This window comes from Impatiens glandulifera, chromosome 6 (assembly GCF_907164915.1).
Source record: "Impatiens glandulifera chromosome 6, dImpGla2.1, whole genome shotgun sequence".
Taxonomy (NCBI): Eukaryota; Viridiplantae; Streptophyta; class Magnoliopsida; order Ericales; family Balsaminaceae; genus Impatiens; species Impatiens glandulifera.
Window position 1 is genome coordinate 26,921,045 of NC_061867.1, and position 20,759 is coordinate 26,941,803.

The 20,759-nt window shown below is 29.5% G+C and overlaps 3 protein-coding genes across 7 annotated transcripts; 1 reads left to right on the top strand and 2 right to left on the bottom strand.

Moving 5' to 3' along the window:
- Positions 1-8,568: 8,568 nt before the first annotated feature.
- On the bottom strand, positions 8,569-9,610 carry LOC124943436. Its single transcript, XM_047483940.1, has 3 exons — positions 9,553-9,610; positions 8,875-9,219; positions 8,569-8,753 (listed from the first exon to the last, which is right to left on the bottom strand). The coding sequence occupies exons 1-3, from the start codon at positions 9,608-9,610 to the stop codon at positions 8,590-8,592; spliced, it is 567 nt and encodes a 188-aa protein (XP_047339896.1). The 3' UTR covers positions 8,569-8,589.
- A 511-nt stretch (positions 9,611-10,121) lies between these two features.
- Positions 10,122-13,271, bottom strand: LOC124942913 (ubiquinone biosynthesis protein COQ4 homolog, mitochondrial). 5 transcript variants are annotated; one of them, XM_047483485.1, is made up of 4 exons: positions 13,041-13,271; positions 11,158-11,256; positions 10,890-11,080; positions 10,122-10,790 (listed from the first exon to the last, which is right to left on the bottom strand). In XM_047483485.1, exons 3-4 carry the CDS (start codon positions 11,070-11,072, stop codon positions 10,290-10,292), a joined length of 684 nt encoding a protein of 227 aa, XP_047339441.1. In that variant the 5' UTR covers positions 11,073-11,080; positions 11,158-11,256; positions 13,041-13,271; the 3' UTR covers positions 10,122-10,289. The 5 variants fall into 5 exon arrangements, with proteins under 5 accessions (XP_047339441.1, XP_047339442.1, XP_047339440.1 ...); XM_047483486.1 differs by lacking the exon at positions 11,158-11,256; XM_047483484.1 differs by having other exon boundaries at positions 10,890-11,252.
- A 2,113-nt stretch (positions 13,272-15,384) lies between these two features.
- LOC124941709 (mitochondrial uncoupling protein 2-like) lies at positions 15,385-19,837 on the top strand. Its single transcript, XM_047482057.1, has 9 exons — positions 15,385-15,634; positions 17,179-17,397; positions 17,485-17,563; positions 17,953-18,086; positions 18,161-18,259; positions 18,383-18,487; positions 19,159-19,233; positions 19,345-19,431; positions 19,535-19,837. Exons 1-9 carry the CDS (start codon positions 15,563-15,565, stop codon positions 19,556-19,558), a joined length of 894 nt encoding a protein of 297 aa, XP_047338013.1. The 5' UTR covers positions 15,385-15,562; the 3' UTR covers positions 19,559-19,837.
- The last annotated feature ends 922 nt before the right edge of the window (positions 19,838-20,759 follow it).

A 20,759-nucleotide genomic window follows, 5' to 3' on the forward strand; every position in this document is an offset into this window, starting at 1 on the left:
AGCTATATTTGTTTTGTTAGGTTGTAAGTTCGAAACATACCTCTAGCATTTTTTATTTTATTTTTAACCGTTTTAAATTTAAAGACAGGTCAACCCACAATCCGACCCAGGTATCCAAATTAACCACAGCTCTCGACCCGGCAATCCAGACACTTTAAAAATTAAACATCATTATATATATATATAGATTAGTTAGTTAAAATTGTACTTATATTAATATTAAAACGTCCTACGTTTATCAAACTTGGTGTTGAATTTAAAATATAAAGTCTTTGTAGCCTAGTTGGTTAAAGAGTAATACTTGTTTTGTTAAGTTGCAAGTTCGAAACATACCTCTAGCATTTTTAATTTTATTTTTAACCTTAGCAATTTTTAATTTTATTTTTAACCTTTTTAAATTTAAAGGCGGGTCAACCCACAATCCAACCCAAGTATCCAAATTAACCACAGCTCTCGACCCGGCAATCCAGACATTTTAAAAATTAAGCATCATTATATATATATATATATATATATATATATATATATTATGTAAGGAATTAAGGAATTCAGAATAATAATTAATTATTATAATTAATTTAAGGAATTAAAATAATAATAATATTATTTTAACTAGCATGTATCTCGTGCATTTGCACGAGTAATAATATAAAAAATAGTGAAAAAAATATTACGGTAAAAAAAATTTTGGCGGGTCAACCCAAATTCCGACTCAAATATCCATTTACTCTCACATATATCCAAATTAATCACAGCTCTCGACCCGGCAATCCGGAAACTTTAAAAATTAGGCATTATTATATATATATATATATAGATTAGTTAGTTAAAAAGTTGAACTTATATGGTTAAAATGTCACGCGTTTATCAAATTTGGGGTTGAATTTAAGATATAAAGTGTTATTAGCCTAGTTAGTTAAAAGGTTGTACTTGTTTTGTTAGGTTGCAAGTTCGAACCATATCTATAGCATTTTTAATTTTATTTTTAACCGTTTTAAGTTTATGTACGGGTCAACCCACAATCCGACCCAAATATCCATTTACTCTCACATATATCCAAATTAACCACAGCTCTCGACCCGGCAATCCGGACACTTTAAAAATTAAGCATCATTATATATATATAGATTAGTTAGTTAAAAAGTTGAACTTATATTTTTAAAATGTCACGCGTTTATCAAATTTTGGGTTAAATTTAAAATATAAAGTGTTATTAGCCTAGTTGGTTAGAAGGTTGTACTTGTTTTGTTAGGTTACAAGTTTGAACCATACTTATAGCATTTTTAATTTTATTTTTAACCGTTTTAAGTTTATGGACGGGTCAACCCACAATCCGACCCAAGTATACATTTACTCTCACATATATCCAAATTAACCACAGCTCTCGACCCAGCAATCTAGACACTTTAAAAATTAAGCATCATTATATATATATATATATATATAGATTAGTTAGTTAAAAAGTTGAACTTATATTATTAAAATGTCACGCGTTTATCAAATTTTGGGTTAAATTTAAAATATAAAGTGTTATTAGTCTAGTTGGTTAAAATGTTGTACTTGATTTGTTAGGTTGCAAGTTCGAACCATACCTATAGTATTTTTAATTTTATTTTTAACCGTTTTAAATTTATGGACGGGTCAACCCACAATCCGACCCAAGTATCCATTTACTCTCACATATATCCAAATTAACCACAACTCTCGACCCGGCAATCCGGACACTTTAAAAATTAAGCATCATTATATATATATATAGATTAGTTAGTTAAAAAGTTGAACTTATTTTGTTAAAATGTCACGCGTTTATCAAATTTTGGGTTGAATTTAAAATATAAAGTGTTATTAGCCTAGTTGGTTAAAAGATTGTACTTGTTTTGTTAGGTTGTAAGTTCGAACCATACCTATAGCATTTTTAATTTTATTTTTTAACAGTTTTAAGTTGATGGACGGATCAACCTACAATCCAACCCAAGTATACATTTACTCTCACATATATCCAAATTAACCACAGTTTTCGACCCAGCAATCCGGACACTTTAAAAATTAAGCATCATTATATATATATAGATTAGTTAGTTAAAAAGTTGAACTTATATTATTAAAATGTCACGCGTTTATCAAATTTTGGGTTGAATTTAAATTATAAAGTGTTATTAGCCTAGTTGGTTAAAATATTATACTTGTTTTGTTAGGTTACAAGTTCGAGCCATACCTATAGCATTTTTAATTTTATTTTTAACCGTTTTAAGTTTATAGGCGGGTCAACCAACAATCTGACCCAAGTATCCATTTACTCTCACATATATCCAAATTAACCACAGCTCTCGACCCGGCAATCCGGACACTTTAAAAATTAAGCATCATTATATATATATATAAATAGATAGATTAGTTAGTTAAAAAGTTGAACTTATATTGTTAAAATGTCACGCGTTTATCAAATTTAGGTTGAATTTAAAATATAAAGTGTTATTAGCCTAGTTGGTTAAAAGGTTGTACTTGTTTTATTAGGTTGCAAGTTCGAACCATACATATAGCATTTTTAATTTTATTTTTAACCGTTTTAAGTTTATGGACAGGTCAACCCACAATCCGACCCAAGTATCCATTTACTCTCACATATATCCAAATTAACCACAGCTCTCGACCCGACAATCCGGACACTTTAAAAATTAAGCATCATTATATATATATAGATTAGTTAAAGATTGAAGTAATATTTATTCCTGAAATAATTGTTAATATATTAATACATTTATATACAATTAAGAATAAAGTAAAATATATTATGGAATTCTAGAATTTTAAAATTTTAATATATATCTATAATATATGTTATGATTTGAGAATTAAGTAAAGATAAATATATATTTTTATATTTATTTAACATATTTATAATATTTTATAAATATTGATTAGCATATTAAAAAATTATATATTAAAATATATTCAATGAATTAATATATAAAAAAGCGGATGAATACATACATTTATTTATGACTGACTTAACGACTGTTTATGAATATATTCAAAAATAAAAATAAAATAAAACAAAAATAAAATAAAAAAATAAAATTATCAAGAATAGAAAGAAAGAAAATATAGTAATATTATTATTTTATTATTAATAATAATTTAATAAAAAAAAAGAATATCAATAACTTATTTAGAAGAATTAAGTTATTTATCAAGAATTAAGGAAATCAATTAACCTAATAATTGATAAATTTAGAATTTTAGATTATTTCATTATTTTATCCGTATGTAATTGATTATTTCATTATTTTATTTTATTATTATATTTGAATGAATAATCAATCATGTTATATTACATATTTGGATATATATTTACATATTTCAAAAGTATTTGGGTGATAAGTAAGATCACAATTATTTGTTTTATGTTACACGCATATGGAATTTATGCAATTTTGATACATAAAACAATATTCAGATTTTTGGTATTAATAACACATTCAAAATTTGGTACAATTTTATGCCCACTTAAATTTGTAATTATGCGGTTGTTAATCGACCCAAAGGAAGGTTAATAATTGGCCGGATTGCAAATTTAAAGAATGTACTAATTATTAATTTATAGAACATATTTGTTTTATAAGATTAAGACGGTTGTGTTTGTAACTATGCGATTATTAATCGGACAAAAGGAAGTTTAATAATTGGTCGAGTTACACACTTAAAGTATGTACATAAGTTATTAATTTATTAAATGAATTAATTGAAGCAACATTCTACCAAAGTACGCTCTCTTGTGTAGGTTAATATGTTTTATAAATTAAGAAGGTAGTGTATATGTAATTCATGCGGTTATTTAATCGGCCCAAAGGAAGATAAATAATTGGTCAGAATAACGTTATGCACATCATGTGATAATAAATATGTAACAATTATTCGGCGTGCCATGTGAATAATTGGTTTGTCCAAAGATAACCAATTGTTTGATAGGACTTATTGTTAATATTTTATTACTACAAAAGTGTACCATTTGCAAGTTAATATTTAATGTCTAAAGACTTAAATATTAATGTTGCGTTTGGTATCTTGTGATGAGACGTACCAGTATTTTGAATTTACGTGATTATTAAAATTTTGTGAGTATGGTTGTTCATTTGTTTTGTTATATAATTAAGTTAACACTTCTACTTATACGGATTTTTCTTATCAACATCTTAAGTTCATTTTATATGATAAAGTTTAAGGCGTTTCTGAATTGTTATTTCTTAAGAATTATATCTAAAAGGGTTAAAATTGCTAAGGGTATTTTTAGACTAAAGATATCATAAAAAATACACCATAATATATGTTTTATTTTGTTTCAAAATTAAATGTATTAAAGATAGAATTGCACTAATGTATTCTCATGCATCTAATTTGGATTTTCTTATTCACACTTAAGTTAAATGATGTGAATTGTAGTTGTCTAAAGGGAGACTTAGTCTCTATATGAACTCACATCAATTGTGTATAAGAAAATAAAAGATTGAAAAAAAAAATAAAAAAAAATAACATAAATAGTGTTCACTTAACAAATACCTTAAACGATAATAAAGAAATGAGGTTGTAAGAATTGCAGATATTGAACCTAAAAGAAAATTACTAAAGAAAGTGGTGCATAAAAGAATACATATTATAAGTTTGTTTTGTTTGTTCTAAGAATAATTTAACTATAGTACTCACACACATTTGATTGGAACTTAGGTGTTACTATCTAAAGTGAGTGTGTTAATGTATGGTTGAGTTAGTTGTTAAAAATCAATTGATGGTGAAAGAAACATCGACGTGAACAATGACAATTCAAATTAAAGATAAAGAATTAAGGAACAATTTCAGAAACTCTTTATTTAGAAACAAACATTTAGGACATATTTCCATATAATAAATTTATTTGGAGAGAATAATTAAATAACTACAACTTATATATGGAATACGTTTCAATTAAAATAACTAATAAGTTCTTTTGGGGTTGTCTAGTTAAGGTTAGGCTTTACAGGCCTAAAGAAAATAAATTGGACTAAAGAATTGTTAATTGTTAGATATTCTAAAAGATTTAGAGACAAAATTAGTCTCATAAGTACTTCAAGATTAGCCTTGAAAATAAATATATACATATTACTCTTTAAACAAGAGTCTAATGTATGCTCTAGATTATATGAATCAAGAAATTAAGTACATTTATGATGTTGGACAAATACTTGAAAGATCCTGGTTTGGATCATTAAGAAAGCAACCAAACAATTAATGTGATATTTTAAGAACAAAGTATTACATACTCATATAGTGAAATCGAATCCGTTAGAGATTATTTGGTATATTGATTCGAATTTTGTTGGATACTAAAACAGTCGAAAATTCGTGTCACATCATTTTAGTTTAAAAAATTAATTTTTGGAAGAGTGTTAAGTAGACACTCGAATTATTTCAAGTTGATGGCAGAATTTATTAGGTGTTTTGTGGCATCAAATTAAAGAATCTGACTGCAAAATTTTGTCACGGGGTTACAAATTATGAATGATATAAAAAGACCACTAAAGATATTACGTGACAATAATTTGGAGTTCTTTTACTTTAAGAGTAATATGAGTTCGACTAAGTTAAACTATTTGGAAAATAAAGAATTCATAATGTTTACTTATCTATTAAGCATAATTGGACAAACTCTAAAGTTACAGACTAGTTCTCTAAATATTTGTTATCTGAGGTCTTTCATGAACATATTTTTCATATGGATATTGCATATTTAGATGATATACAGTTTTAGTGAGAGTTTTTATTGTGATGCTTGTATATATAAAATTTGGAATTTATGTGCACATTAAAGAATAAGTTTTTTAAAGAAATCAAGATTATAAAGTTATTCAGATTGATCTCTATAAGGAATAAAGGAGGACCAGTTGGTATTAGACATGTTAAAGATCACACTACATGTTAATCCACACTACACACCCATATTTAATCTATGTCATTTGATTGTATTGACATATGTGACTATTGAGAGTTTAGTTACGAACTAATGTAACAAAATTCGCTTTAATCCTATGTTGATATAATTGATGGACGAGATTGATATAGATGTATTTGGAAATGATAACAATATATTGAGCTCTTAAGGTTATAATATACAATTGAAGGAAATATTATATGACCCAAGTGGGAGATTGTTGGAATTATTTCCAATATTTGGGTACATATATTATTTAATAATTGTATATTAGTTGTTACCATAATAAAGATTAAAGCCCAATTAAAGTGATCTATTAAAGTATAAAAGTTATGAGCTTATTTAGACATCTATAACAAATATGGGGACATATTTGTGTAGAAACAAAAATACCATCTATTATTTCGTTGATGTGCCGAATAATAAATGGGTATATTAGGGCTAGGTCCCTAACCCATATAGATAGTCTACCTAATTTGTTTCTCTCATCGAACAATGAGGTTTTAGGTTCATCTCTCAAGAACATTAAAGGGCTATCGATATAGGGTTGGAAGACTTAAACCCCACTCACATCAGACATTCTGATCCAGGTCTAGATATAGAACAAGAAGATCCACATTTCGATCCAGGTCCAGATTCAGAACAAGAAGATCCAAGATCTAGAGAAGATTAAGAAGAAGAGAATAACGAAGAACGACTTAATGGACCGTTCTTCATTCAAGATCCAGGTATGTTTCCGCAATTACAGTTTATCTCAATTTATCGGCATAGAGTATATAGATTATAGACTTAAGGATTTAGATTTAGATTATATATTATTAATAAGTAAGGAGAATTTATGTTTCTTTAATCTAAATCTTTAATCCTTAATCCTTAAGTCTATAATCTATATACTCTATGTCGATAAATTGAGATAAACTGTAATTGCGGAAACATACCTGGATCTTGAATGAAGAACGGTCCATTAAGTCGTTCTTCGTTATTCTCTTCTTCTTGATCTTCCTTAGATCTTGGATCTTCTTGTTCTGAATCTGGACCTGGATCGGAATGTGGATTTTCTTGTTCTATATCTGGACCTAGATCGGAATGTCTGATGTGGGTGGAGTTTAAGTCTTTCAACCCTATATCGATAGCCTTTTAGTGTTCTTGAGAGATGAAACCTTATTGATCGATGAGAGAAACAAATTAGGTAGACTATCTATACGGGTTGGGGACCTAGCCCTAATATACTCATTTATTATTCGACCCATCAACGAAATAATAAATGGTATTTTTGCTTCTACACAAATATGTCCCCATATTTATTATAGATGTCTAAATAAGCCCATAACTTTTATACTTTAATAGATCACTTTAATTGGGTTTTAATCTTTATTATGGTAACAACTAATATGCAATTATTAAATAATATATGTATCCAAATATTAGAAATAATTCCAACAAAACTTCAATCACCTATCAACCTGCAAAATGCAACAGACGCAGGAATGTTTAATTAAATTTATAAAAAAGAAAATTAGCTGTGTAGCAAAATAATTTAGGATGAAAAAAATAAAATTATAACAATTATTTTAACGAAAATTAGGGGAGTCAATCTTTTTTTTCTATGTTGTAATTTACAACATGGGATTTGGACTGCCCAATTCTCAATATCGACACCGAGTCTATACGAAAAAGGACTCGTTATTGCTTACAACCTTCCAACAAATGATAATTTTCTATTTTGGAGATTTCATTTCAAATGAATCGGTTTCTCTTGTTGTTAACGGAGCTTTCAATTACTTTAAATTGGCTAGTCACTTATTCGTTTGTAATAATAAAAATGAGGTTATGCCTCAAAGACAAATTTACAAGCTACTTTTTCTTTTCAAATGTCTTGGAAGCATGCACAATCAAACTGGGTATGGACTACCTCAATAAAATTCGTCCAAAGTTAAACCATATTTTCCCATCTCCAACTACTTGCATCATTAAGTAGTGGTGGCCAAAAAATCCGATCCGAAAAATCCGAATGTTGATCCGGCCGATCTGATTTGAAAAAATTTGAATCCGATATTTTTACCGAATTTTCAGATCGAATACGGATCGAGAAAAAAATCGGACACCCGAAGCTGATTTGGTGAGTTTTAAAATTTAAAAATAAAATAACATATTTATAAAAATTACAAACTCTAAGAGCCTAGACAATAATTAGTGTATTTTTATAATTTGTCTCAAATAGTATTTTAGTAATTTTCAAACAACCACATCCGTGAATTAAAATATTTCTATGTTTACCCAAACAAAAATATTATCAAATAATTAATTATCAAACAAGACGGTTGGCCGATTCGATCCGTAATTTTTTTAAAATAGAGGTGGTTTAAAAATGAGTTAAATGAGTTAGGATTCTCATAAAAAAAATAATATTAATTGAAATTGTGATTCATGATTATAGGGGGTCTAAACCCTAATCTTTTGTTAAAAAAAAAAACTTTATCTCACACAAATATGTCTTGAACATTAATAATGTGTACATGATATTTGTACTTCAATAAAAATCTATAAAGTTATTATTCAAGTAATTCTTCAAGGTGGACGATATGACAAAGATAACAAAAAGCTTATATGATTTATGATCTGTTTTTTCATATAGAAGTTGGAGCACAAGCAACATCAAGAGCAATAGAAATCGATGCCGGACCAGCAGCAACTACTTTAGTGGAGAGTGGTTGGCCGGAGCTGAGGATCTGCACCATTTCCCGCCGTGGGTTTATTTGTTGTGCCTTACACACACCATCCAACATAAGTCCTAAAACCACCATATTAATTTAGATTATTATATATAACCAAACCATCAAAAAGATACTCTAAATCTTGATATTATAAATAGAAATATAATAATTTGATTGCAAAAATTAGTTCTGAAATACCTTCAGCCAATGCAAGATTGTAGTAGAGATGAACTATGTTGGGACAACCCTCATAGCAAATGGTAGAACATAGTGAAGAAGTCATGAAGTGGGAGTCGAGGAGAGAATCCGATGAGATGCCCACCGCGTATCTGTCAAGCCCACAGGCGTCAATGCATTCGTCGCTTTCGATCCACTCCGGCATGTTGTTTGCCATAATTTCTGAAGTCTTACATTGGTAATTCTCCCGATCATCATTCTCCCTAGTTGGTGTCGTAGGGGATGTCTCTAGAAGACAACGTTTCCCAGACGATGCCACCGAGAATGAACATAGACCAACCGGAAGTTCCTCACATACGATCTCACCTATGTATATTAAGTGTAAACTAAATTAATAATATTGAATAAAGTAATAAGATAAATAATTTTGTTTAAATGATTTTCAATCAACAAGTAAACAAACAAATAATTATGATTTCAATGAAGACAAATGATTATATTTTAACAATATTGGTCAATCAAAACTTAAAAGAGATGAATCTCCAATATATGTTTTTGTTTTTTGTGTCATGCTAATTTTATGTTTTGTATTATAACCCTCCAATTCTTATCAACAGAGAACAGAGGAGAGGGTATAATGAAAAGTTTCATCAATTCAAATAATAATAAGAATATTGGAAGATGATGATTCATTCATACCAAGAACTCCATGAATTAGGAAGAGAGAAAATAAGAGGAGAAGCTGCACCAAGGCCATCTGTATTAATTATAATTATGTGTTAATCTTGTTAATTATTGTTTAGAACTATAATTAAGAGCCGATCAATCTCTGCTTATATATGTATAGCCATTCATGTAAAGACAGCAACCAGTATAATATATTGGATAAAACAATAATATTTCTAATCCCTTTAAAACTATTTAATTATTAGATTCATCTTAGGATAAAAATCATATGTATCTATGCATATCTACTTTAATAACAAGTGTTCCGTCTATGAATATAAAATATAATTGTACTATAAAAAATTGGAACAGTCTATGTTAAATTAATATATCATTATTAATATTGTTAAATTTTTTGTTAAGTTAACACATCCAATGATTGATAACTAAAATGGAAAGCATAAATAGTTAAAAAAAAAAAAAAAAAATTATAGTTGAAATGAAAATCTTTAATTGAAATGGGTCATTATTCTTTAAACCAGTTGTATGAATCCTGTCCGGAGAACCTAATGCAATAATCTATCTTTTCTTGTTCCATTGTAAAACAGAAGAGAGATAGCTGTTTTCTTGTTGAGTTAGTTTTTATATAATTTAAGCAAACCACTAACAAAATGTCACATTTATTTCTTGTAATTCTCGTACAACCCCGAAACAGATCGGGAGGGTCACAAAATTCTATCAAAACCAATTCCAAGATTCAACATCAACAGTTAATCGAGGTTTTGTGGAGTGGGAGCAGGAATTATACCCCATTTCCTCCTAACATCATCGAGATCTTCATCAAAATGCCTCTCATAATAAATGCACATAAGATCAGTCGATTGCATACCAGCCCTCACCGCCCACGGGAAGTAATGCTGGTAAAATACCTTTCTCTGCTTGCTACTGAATCTCGAACTTCCCCCAATAACCGACATCAGACACATGGGCAGCATCATCTGCTCAAACTCGATAACCTTAAGCGCAGATTCACCTATTAAGTTGGTCTGAAGCCCAAACAGTGTGTGCCAGAAATCATGCACCTCACGGGCACGCATAGCAACATATGCAAGCTCCTCTGTTTCCATGAACCTAACAGGAGGTCTATCATCTGGAGAGAAGTTTCTCGATCCCATGAACTTGGCATAGGCTGCACCAAATGTGTTCTCTGGAAGGTCCCATGCATGTCCAACCTTGGATGATATTACTCTTGGACGATCAACTAAAACTTTCTGTAAATTCAAACATCAAGAAATTATGAAAAAGTTTAGGCACTACCTAAGGGTAACTTTTCTTCAAAATGAAAATAAAAAACAAAGAAAGAACATTACCCTGCCTTCAGGACTTGACTTCATCCTCTGAAGAACCCTCTCAAATGCAGGTTTCCCAGTCGTCTCTCCCAAGGCAGCGATCAGATCAGCTCTTCTTGGGTCTAATAGTGCACCAACTGCAGAACCCAGCGCAACTGCAGCCTGTTGCCACCCTTTAAGCGGGACTCTGGCACTTTCAATCATCGCATTAACTTACAAGAACCAAAAACTGTTTCAGAAATTATTGCCGCCAATATTAAAGAAACAGGAGAAGTGCTAGGTGAGGCACCCTTCGTTATATCGATGGATAGCAACCGTTTGTTTATAAGAGAGAAAAATGAGAGGAGATCCTATGGTTTAGGATGCCCTAGCTCAACTTTGTTTCTGCCTGAAAATGAAATCAAATAATCATTAAAAAAAGTCTTTGATCAACTTAAGCCTAATATAGTGTAGCCTCTACAACTAGAGGATGATCCACAGACATTTCTTCCTACTCTGCGTTTTATCATACTGAAAATGTTGTAGTACCATAATCAAAAGTCAATTCCTTAATATAAGGAATGTGTCTAATAGCAAAAAGAGAAACATGAACATCATATTGATTGTTATTTTCACACAAAACCGTGTGCTGATAAACATCAGGATCACAGCTATGGTTCATAAATTGACCTACATTACAAAGTTTTATGAAGCTAATAACCACTGGATATGGAATTTTAACAGATCCATTTGCAGAAAAAAGTAGGGAATTGTGGAGACCAAAAAGAAGACAATGATGAGAAAAAGATGAAGATTAAACTGAAAATTGGATGCAGTTATATCTTGAACTCATCTGTAATACTAATAGCAGCTGAATTCAAGCTACAATCATGCTTGTATATGTATTTTTTGTCATAAAATTGACCAAGAAACAAGTATTCAGATAACCAATCCACAAATGAGGTATGTTTCATAAACAAACATCAGTTTCTTCAAGGTTTATAAAACATAATATATTAATTTATTGATGAAGTTTGCATTGAAATTCAAGAACATTGAAACAAATGGACAAAACAGAGCTAATCTAGCATCTTTATCTAATTCTCTCCTCTAGTTTTCTACTTCTTTCAGCAAACTACTGGATCCAAAGGCTCTCTGTTAACCATGCATTAACCCTTCTTTATATATTTCGGTATTCGGTAGTGGGCAGATTGAGAATTTTGAAGTTGTAGAAGGTGGACTTATATGTTCAGTGGAAATCAAGTTGAAGAACTCTCATTTCTACAATATTCTAGTACTTTTGCAATATATAAGGCGACCCTCAAATGCAAACACAACCTAATAGAAATTGAGGCTATAAAAGAATGTATTTGAATCAGTGACTGTCAGCTTTCTAATAGAACAGATGAACATTATCTAAACATCCGCATATCAAAAAAACTAATCAGATGCATCTAGTCCCAAAAGCAACACAAGTAATGACAATATATTCAAAAAGGAACATGTCTAAGACAAGTTTACTGTAATGTCGTAGTTTGGAAAAATCAATAAGACACAATTACAGTCTAAAATGCTGCATAAGTACCCCCAAATGCCAAGGATTAGGACTCGTGGACGAAAACGATGGTAGTTCCTTTAGAACTACTCACAGATTTTGTTTCTTGTTCCATAATTTATGAGTCTTTCAAACTCCAAATCCTAAGTTCAATTCAACTTTTAAGATTAGATCCGTTCATCATAAAAATTAGTCCTTAATTATGCTAACTACCCACCAAGCCAATTTGAGCCAAAATGGAATATTTCATTCACATCTGATCTGTTCTTCCTATTGTAAAACACACTTAAACTGCGTTTTGTTCATTTCCTACTATTGTAAAGATCTTCATGGGGTCAGTTTTGTTTCAGACTTTTCAGTAAATAATCTCCCGGTAAGAACAATAAGAAGGATATTTTGCAAAAGTTTAATCTAACGTTACGGTAATATCAGATGATTTCACATACTCTAACAAGACCAGAATCAAATGCTCCAGCTATAAATGTTTAAAATAGCCTCAAACAAATTCAGAAAATTATTTGATTGAATCTAACAGTTCTCAATATATCAAATGGAGTATCAGATTCAATACAGTAGAGGTGAAATTGAGGTCAAAATTAAAGGAAACGAAAAAACTAAGCAACGAATTAGAACCTTACATTGATCAGAATAAAAGAGGCACAAGTCTTCAAGATGGAAGCCGCGACATAGAGATGGGGTTTTGTACCTCGGCCGTCTCTCTTCTACAACTATAACGACCGTCAAGAGCTCTGAAATCGAGGGTAGAGATTAGAAGATCCGTTGGACTCACCGACAGACACTGTGAAGCGCGGTTTCGATAGATCCACTTATTTTCGATAGATCCTCTTCGTTGGGTTCTTGGCTATAGAATAACAACTCTTGTCTGAAGATTAGGTTTTTATTTTTCACTTGTTTTCTTTTTTTTATTAATTTACCGTAAAAAAAAAAGACAAATAAAAAACAAAATTATTTTATTAGTATCTTGTTGGATTAGAACACTAGTCTTGTTTTCATTAATTAGTCATTTCATACACAACCCAAATAAAAGGCCCCCCAAAAGATACAAAATAGAAACATTGAAACAACAATTTGAAAGTAATAAGTTTTGAAAATTTATGAAAAATCAAGTATATCCTAGATTCCTAGTAAAAGATATTGAAAAAAAGTTTTAATATAAATTCAAATTGCCATGATTATAGTATCAAATATGGTGAATCATAATAATAATAATTTTTATTTTATTTTTATTTTAAAATATTAACACAATTATGATCCAACTTCAATTAATTAAACATAATCAAAAGAGCCAAGTTTCTTTATTCTGTTCAAATTCACCATGTTTTTAAGATTTACTTGAAACACATTAATGTATTTCAACTACTCATTTTTTATCGTCTAGAATTCTTATAAACACATTTTTTAAATATTGGTGATCCCTTTTCATTCAAAATTTTATCCATGCTACTCTAATTTCATCAATTTTGTAAGAATATATATAAAATAACACTAACTAGGTAAATTTTTGTGCGATTTAAACTGATAAAGATATAAAAAAAAATTACAATAATTTTAAGATATATATATTCAATATGTCAAATATTTAATAAATAAGAAATAATATTAGAATAGAAAAATAAATTCCAACTAATTAATCAAATTAGGTTTGTTAATATTATTTTTAACTTTTATTTATTTTTAGAGGAGTGATAGAGGGAGGGAATTTGGTGAGGGAATGACGTGACATCACCTTGGAAAATGTAAAAGTGGGAGGAAAGAGAGAAAAAAGAGAAATTATTTGATTTTTTCAGCGAATAAGATTATGCCACGTCATTCCCTCACCAAATTCTCTCACCTAATCATTTCTCTTATTTTTATAAGTGGAATTAGAGATATAAATTTTATATTTCATAAATTAAATTTTATTTTTTTAATATTTTGAATATTCTTTTAAAGTAAAAATATATAAATATTAATAACTCAAAGATAATCTTTAATTATTTATTAGTTTCAATACACCTCACTTTTTATCTTCATTTTCGGTTAATCAATTATTTCATTCCATATTTATCCATCCATCTCAATTGATCTATAATCTAGTGACTTTACACTTGGATCAAATCAACCATCTCCAACATTACCAAACTCTTTTACCCTCACTTTGACTCACAAATCTCCATTTTTTATCCTCACTAACTAATTATCTCATTTAACATTTATCCACAAATCCAACATTAAAATACGGTGATCTCTATAAAGTAATAATTATCATCTCAACCTAATTCTAGTACGTACACATTAATATCAATATTCGGACTTAGTATTTAATCACATTGACAATATACAACCTTACTTTCTCATCCGTAATATCAATAATGGAGATATTAGTAAGCTCTAAATTGTAAGTTAAAGCTCTAAAATTGAAAAATATCACCTTCTATTGAGCTCCTCCGTTGAGGTTGTTACCAATTGAATTTCCACAAGTACTAAATGAGAAACGAAGCTCCTCATGCCCTCAGATTTGTGACCACAGCCTCCTAGCCCAAGCCCAAAACTAGCAGCTTTGGTATGGCTGGAGGTGAAGACGAAGATGACTCGGCCAAAACTCAACCTTCGCGTCTAGTTTCGATCGATCGCGGATCGCCTAGTCAGCTTGCGCCTCGCCTGGTCCACCCGTGTGTGTCTCTCCCAGCGTTGTCCAAAGTCTGTACAGCATTGACCCCAACCCAAATTACCCCAATCAGGCACAACACGTTCCCGAACCGCTGCTATGAAATTTCAATTATAAAAAATAGTTAGATTAAAACTACTTTATAAAAAATAAAATAAAAAATTCTTTTGGGCGCTTACAGTTAGTTATAAGTAAAGTTAGATTAACAAATATGATTTATATAAAATAATAATATTAACAAATATGATAATACAGTTATAAAAGTAAAGTTTTTTTTTTTATAATAAATAAAGTAAAGGAGAAGCTTACGTTTTCAGGAAAAAAAAAAAAAAAAAAACGAGAAGCTTACGTCTCTTTCTTTCTCTCTCGCTTGATGAGGATACAATCATAAACCTGCCTGAATCTGAACTCCCTCAAATTTCATTCATAGTCAAGACAGTAGTGATTCTATACTTGCAAATTGCATATTGCAATTGCTTGAATCGACCTTCAATGGCGTCCAGCTCGGAGATCTCATTTGCTGGGACCTTCGCTAGCAGCGCCTTCGCAGCCTGTTTCGCCGAGGTATTCACACCCTATTCTTAATACATTAGCATTTCTGGTTTTCACCCAACTTAATAGATAGGCTGAATCACACTGTTTCTCCAGTTACTGTCCATTCGTATTATCTTGTTTTATTCGAGAATCATATCTCTATTTGGCAATACTATTTTATTGAAGTTACTTCGTCTTTTCCGTTCACAACTTGGAATAATTCTATTACTTGTTTCGTAGATGTCGATTGATCTAAAAGTAGTACTACTTCAAGTAGAAATACGTACTTTTAGACTAATTGCAAAATGTGTTGATATATGTGGCGATCGATAGAATATATACTGGAATATGCAACTAAAACTATATTACTTCACATCCTTAACTCATAGGATCATCTACATATGTAAAATCGAATGGATCTCTTGTAGATCTTTCATAAGTAAATTGAATCATGATTTAAGTTAAAGTTTTGGAAGGGATCTCTTATAGATCTTTCATTTTAAAGTTATGGAATAATACCAATAGCTCTGAAAATAACACTTTTGGTTGTTATTACTGATGATTGGTTTGTCCTTCATTTTTTTTAAAAATTTGATGATTGAGAGTGTCTTCCTCTCTCTTTTGGTTTGGTTCAAAAGGCTCTAGATTTATTGTTTTACTAAGCATGCTCTGTTATATAGAGTAAGAAGATAAAGATTGAATTTACATATATGTTCCCAAACCAATCTGAAATTTGTTCAGCAACAGTTTGGTAATAGTAAAAGACCAAATTTTGTTGTTATTAGAAGCAACTATATAAGAACTCATTGACATAATCTTGTGTGAATAATGTGTATATGTTTTCATTTACATGTTGTCTTTAATTAGCAAAAGGTATTTGATTTTGTAATAAACTTAAAAGTTGCTTTTTGTTGAGTCCTTTTGTAATATCTTATGCATATTTTGTAGTTTCTAGGGTAGTATGTGTAAGAAAATAACTATCTTGGATTGGTTTCTATATTTGGTTAAACTGAAACCTCCAATATGTTATTTTATGCGTAATAGATAGATTAAGCGGCCTACACTAATAAACCACTATAAAAGTTTGTTTTAATATGGTAAAAATGACCAAACTAAACTAAACTCCAGTGGCTTGCTTTTAAATTATGATAAAATATAACTAACTTACCTAACCCATTGTTTACCCTACAGTTACACATTAGGAAAGAGACAATGAAGAGAATGGTATATGTAGCTTCATGATTCAATGCTTCAGTTGTCTTTATTTCAAGCAGAAAGCTCAATGTTTGGACCATGCAAGTCTTATACTTTCTATCTCATATTTTTATGTTTGTGCTTCTGTAATCCATTTATAATTCTGTTTTTGTATCTGGATCCGCAAGCAAATGTTTTTTTTTTCGAATTTACGCCTAACTGAGTTTAGTTTTCAAACATAATCTCATCCAGCTACATTTTTTAATGCATAATTTTTGTATCCAGGTGTTTCCAAATGTGTTGAAGAATTTTTGTTAGTTCAATTAGATATTACCAAGATAATTGTAACATTCTTCATTAATTTATATGAATCTATACAGCTTTGCACGGTTCCTTTAGACACTGCAAAAGTTAGGCTTCAGCTGCAGAGGAAAACAAACCTAGAGGAAGGAATGGGTTTACCCAAATACAGGGGCTTGTTGGGGACTCTTGCAACCATTGCTAGGGAAGAAGGTTTACTGGCACTCTGGAAAGGTGTAGTACCCGGTTTGCATCGTCAGTTTCTATATGGAGGCTTAAGAATTGGATTATATGAGCCAGTATGTTGATCATACTTCAACTTATGGAATTTGGTTAAACTTATCTAGTCCCATATTATTCATTTGCATTTATTCTATTATTTATAGGTCAAGGTCTTCATTTCTGGAGGTTTATATGTTGGAGATGTTTCAATATTCAGCAAAATTCTTGCTGCCCTTATCACTGGTGAATTACTTCAATCCAAACCCTACCACAAACTAAACCAGTTATTTAGACAGTATGTTTTAATATGATTTTATTAAGGCCTTTCTTGATATGGGTTATTTGAGATTAATTTCTAATAACCCACTATCTAATCAACAATCTACTCATTTCATTATTGAAATCATCAACCAAAATAACCTCTATTTCTTTTTAAAAATATATATTTTTCATTATATATCTATAACCTTAATATCATTTTACCTAAATAACACCGAACAAAATTATTTGGAATTAACCACTTGGTTATTCACATCACCTAGATCAATCAAGGCCTAATTTATCCACCACTCAGCATGAGTTATCTGTTTTTTTATCTGGCTGCTTCTAATGTGATAATTGGCAACATGCAGGTGCTTTGGCCATAGCTATTGCGAATCCAACAGATCTTGTTAAAGTTCGGCTTCAAGTTGATGGCAGTTTGTTGGCAGGAGCTCCGACGCGCTATGCAGGAGCCATGGATGCTTATTTCACCATAATGAAGCAGGTTGATTCTAGAACATGAAATGGTTCCATCTGTTATTATCTACTATATTGCAGCAAACTAACAGATCAAAGTAGGAAGGAGTGGCAGCTTTATGGACAGGGATTGGGCCTAATATTGCAAGGAATGCTATTATAAATGCAGCAGAACTGGCTAGTTATGACCATGTAAAAGAGGTATGTCATAAATACTTTTATTTTTTGCTGTATCTGGAGATATCCCATTGCTTTTTTTTTTTTTTTTTTGTATTTTATATGTATCTCGTATAAATTCCAGCCCTTTTCTTGACGCGTATGCAGACAGTTTTGAAAATTCCAGGCTTTACAGACAATGTCTTGACGCATCTGCTAGCTGGCTTAGGTGCGGGTCTCTTTGCTGTGTGTATTGGCTCTCCTGTTGATGTGGTAATATGACTTTTACATGAATTCTTATACTGATGCACGGAATGGGATTTTTATTTGAATGGGTCACTTCTAGATATATTATTTATATGAGTTCAGGAGACCCTAGAGTTACTAACTTAGGTTAAACAAAATAACCTAAGTTCTCTCATTTCATAATTGCTTGTATTCTTCACAACCACAAGCTTCTAAACAAGGAAATTTTGTTTTTTTTCAAAAAATAATTCCTTGTTTAGAAGCTTGTGGTTGTGAAGAAAACAAGCAATTTTGAAATGAGAGAACTTTGGTGGCGACATTCTGGTTCTGTAGAAACAGTAAAAGAATATTGCAAAGATTTGGATTAAGAAGATTTGATTGCATATTTAATTAGATACTATAGCGTATAAATTGTATTCTAGTCTTTTTAATCTGTAACTTCTCATAGCTAACACCATCTTGAATAAGATCTCCTCTTTGTCACATTCTCACAATTTACAAATATTGAGATCACATAGCAACATATTGGACTCAAAATCAGGAAAATGGTAGGATGTTTTTATTAGCTTATTTGATTGGATAATAGTATATATTCCCTTGAATATGGAATGTTGTTGTAAGTGTAGTGATAAAAAGAAGAGAAAATGTGTTATGAATTTGAAATTGTTAGTTAAATTTGATATTATAATATTGTTCAGGTGAAGTCTAGAATGATGGGAGACACAGTATTCAAAAGCACACTTGATTGTTTCATCAGAACTTTGAAAAATGAGGTGTGCTTTCTTTCAGTTGTGGTTACATTATTATTATTATTATTAGCAGTTTATTAAACTGTTTCTTATAATCGCTCAAATAGTAATTTATTTTAATTTATTTTTTGACAGGGACCATTTGCCTTCTATAAGGGATTTATCCCAAATTTTGGTAGACTCGGATCATGGAATGTTATCATGTTTTTGACTCTGGAACAGGCAAGAAACAAAGAATTCTATTATTATATATGTTAGATTAAATTAAATTAAATTAGATTCATTTACATGACTAACTGATTGATTGACTCTCTTAACATAACAGGTGAAAAGGAAACTGATGAGCTAGTTGAAAAAAGTAAATAAATAACTGAGTGAGTGAGCTTCATGGAGATATCATTACTCTATAAATTGCAACTCATATATAGCTACCTACTGTTATAATTTGTTGACGCCAACGGCTCAATGGCTGGTAAAAATATTATATTAATTGGTTTTTTGAATTTTATTATATAACTAGAATCATACTCTAAAGGCAATGTTTTGTAAAGGATACAAGAAGTATAACACTATTGGTAAATTATATCAATAGTGTTTTTATATGTTGTTTTTTAAGATTTTATTATTAATATAAATTTATACTCTTATATAATTTATACTTCATATTTGGTATAAAATAGTAATTAGTTCCTTTTAGGTACAACATTATTCTTATATCACTTAATTTTTAATTTCTATTATACTCTTTATTAATATTATATATAACTTATTATTTAATATATTAAATATAATTTATTTAATTTTAATATTATTATTATATATAATCATTTTTAATATATATATATATATATATTTTAAATAATTCAATATTTTAATTAAAAAATATTTATTTATTTTTATAACCATAATTTTATTAATTATTTTCTATATTTACTTATATTATAAATAATATTTTTTATTTTAGTTTATTTTATTACAATTATTAATAATATTTAAAATAAATAAACATAATTTATCGTTTATATTATAATTCTTTTTTATATTTTAATTAAAATTATATTAATTATTAAATAATAACAATACAATAATTTATAATAATAAATAATATTATTTAAAATATAATAAATAACAATAATAATAATAATTTTAAATTAATATTTATACAACTTATACTACATTCTTATACTGAATACTATATACCAAACGCTTTAATACCAAACATCTATACCATATACCAAACACTTTAAGTATTAGTTATACCTTTAACAAGAAAGTACAATCAATTCCACTCTAAATTATTGCTTATAACTTTTTTATTTGTTTGAAACGTATTTTTCTATAACTAAAATTTTCAATCTAATCTCCATGGGCGGAGCCAGAATTTATAATCTATCCTTTAGGATCTACAATTTTTGTAGTATAGTAGAGTACTCAAACCATTAGATTTTTGTAAACCAATAGTATTGAAATCGACGTTATTGTTTTCGAGATTCAGATCTCGGATAAGTTGATATGACCACGTTTTAACTTAAGTTCGTCTAAATTTATCA

Excerpts from the sequence above, each read along its gene's own strand:
- LOC124943436 (XM_047483940.1), bottom strand. The coding sequence starts at position 9,610 with ATGGCCTTGGTGCAGCTTCTCCTCTTATTTTCTCTCTTCCTAATTCAT. Across the intron at positions 9,220-9,552 it reads CCTAATTCATGGAGTTCTTG|GTGAGATCGTATGTGAGGAA; the intron begins GTATGAATGAAT and ends TAATATACATAG. Across the intron at positions 8,754-8,874 it reads CAATCTTGCATTGGCTGAAG|GACTTATGTTGGATGGTGTG; the intron begins GTATTTCAGAAC and ends TGGTGGTTTTAG.
- LOC124942913 (XM_047483486.1), bottom strand. The coding sequence starts at position 11,072 with ATGATTGAAAGTGCCAGAGTCCCGCTTAAAGGGTGGCAACAGGCTGCA. Across the intron at positions 10,791-10,889 it reads AGTCAAGTCCTGAAGGCAGG|AAAGTTTTAGTTGATCGTCC; the intron begins GTAATGTTCTTT and ends TTGAATTTACAG.
- LOC124941709 (XM_047482057.1), top strand. The coding sequence starts at position 15,563 with ATGGCGTCCAGCTCGGAGATCTCATTTGCTGGGACCTTCGCTAGCAGC. Across the intron at positions 17,564-17,952 it reads TCTTGCTGCCCTTATCACTG|GTGCTTTGGCCATAGCTATT; the intron begins GTGAATTACTTC and ends GGCAACATGCAG. Across the intron at positions 19,432-19,534 it reads TGTTTTTGACTCTGGAACAG|GTGAAAAGGAAACTGATGAG; the intron begins GCAAGAAACAAA and ends TTAACATAACAG.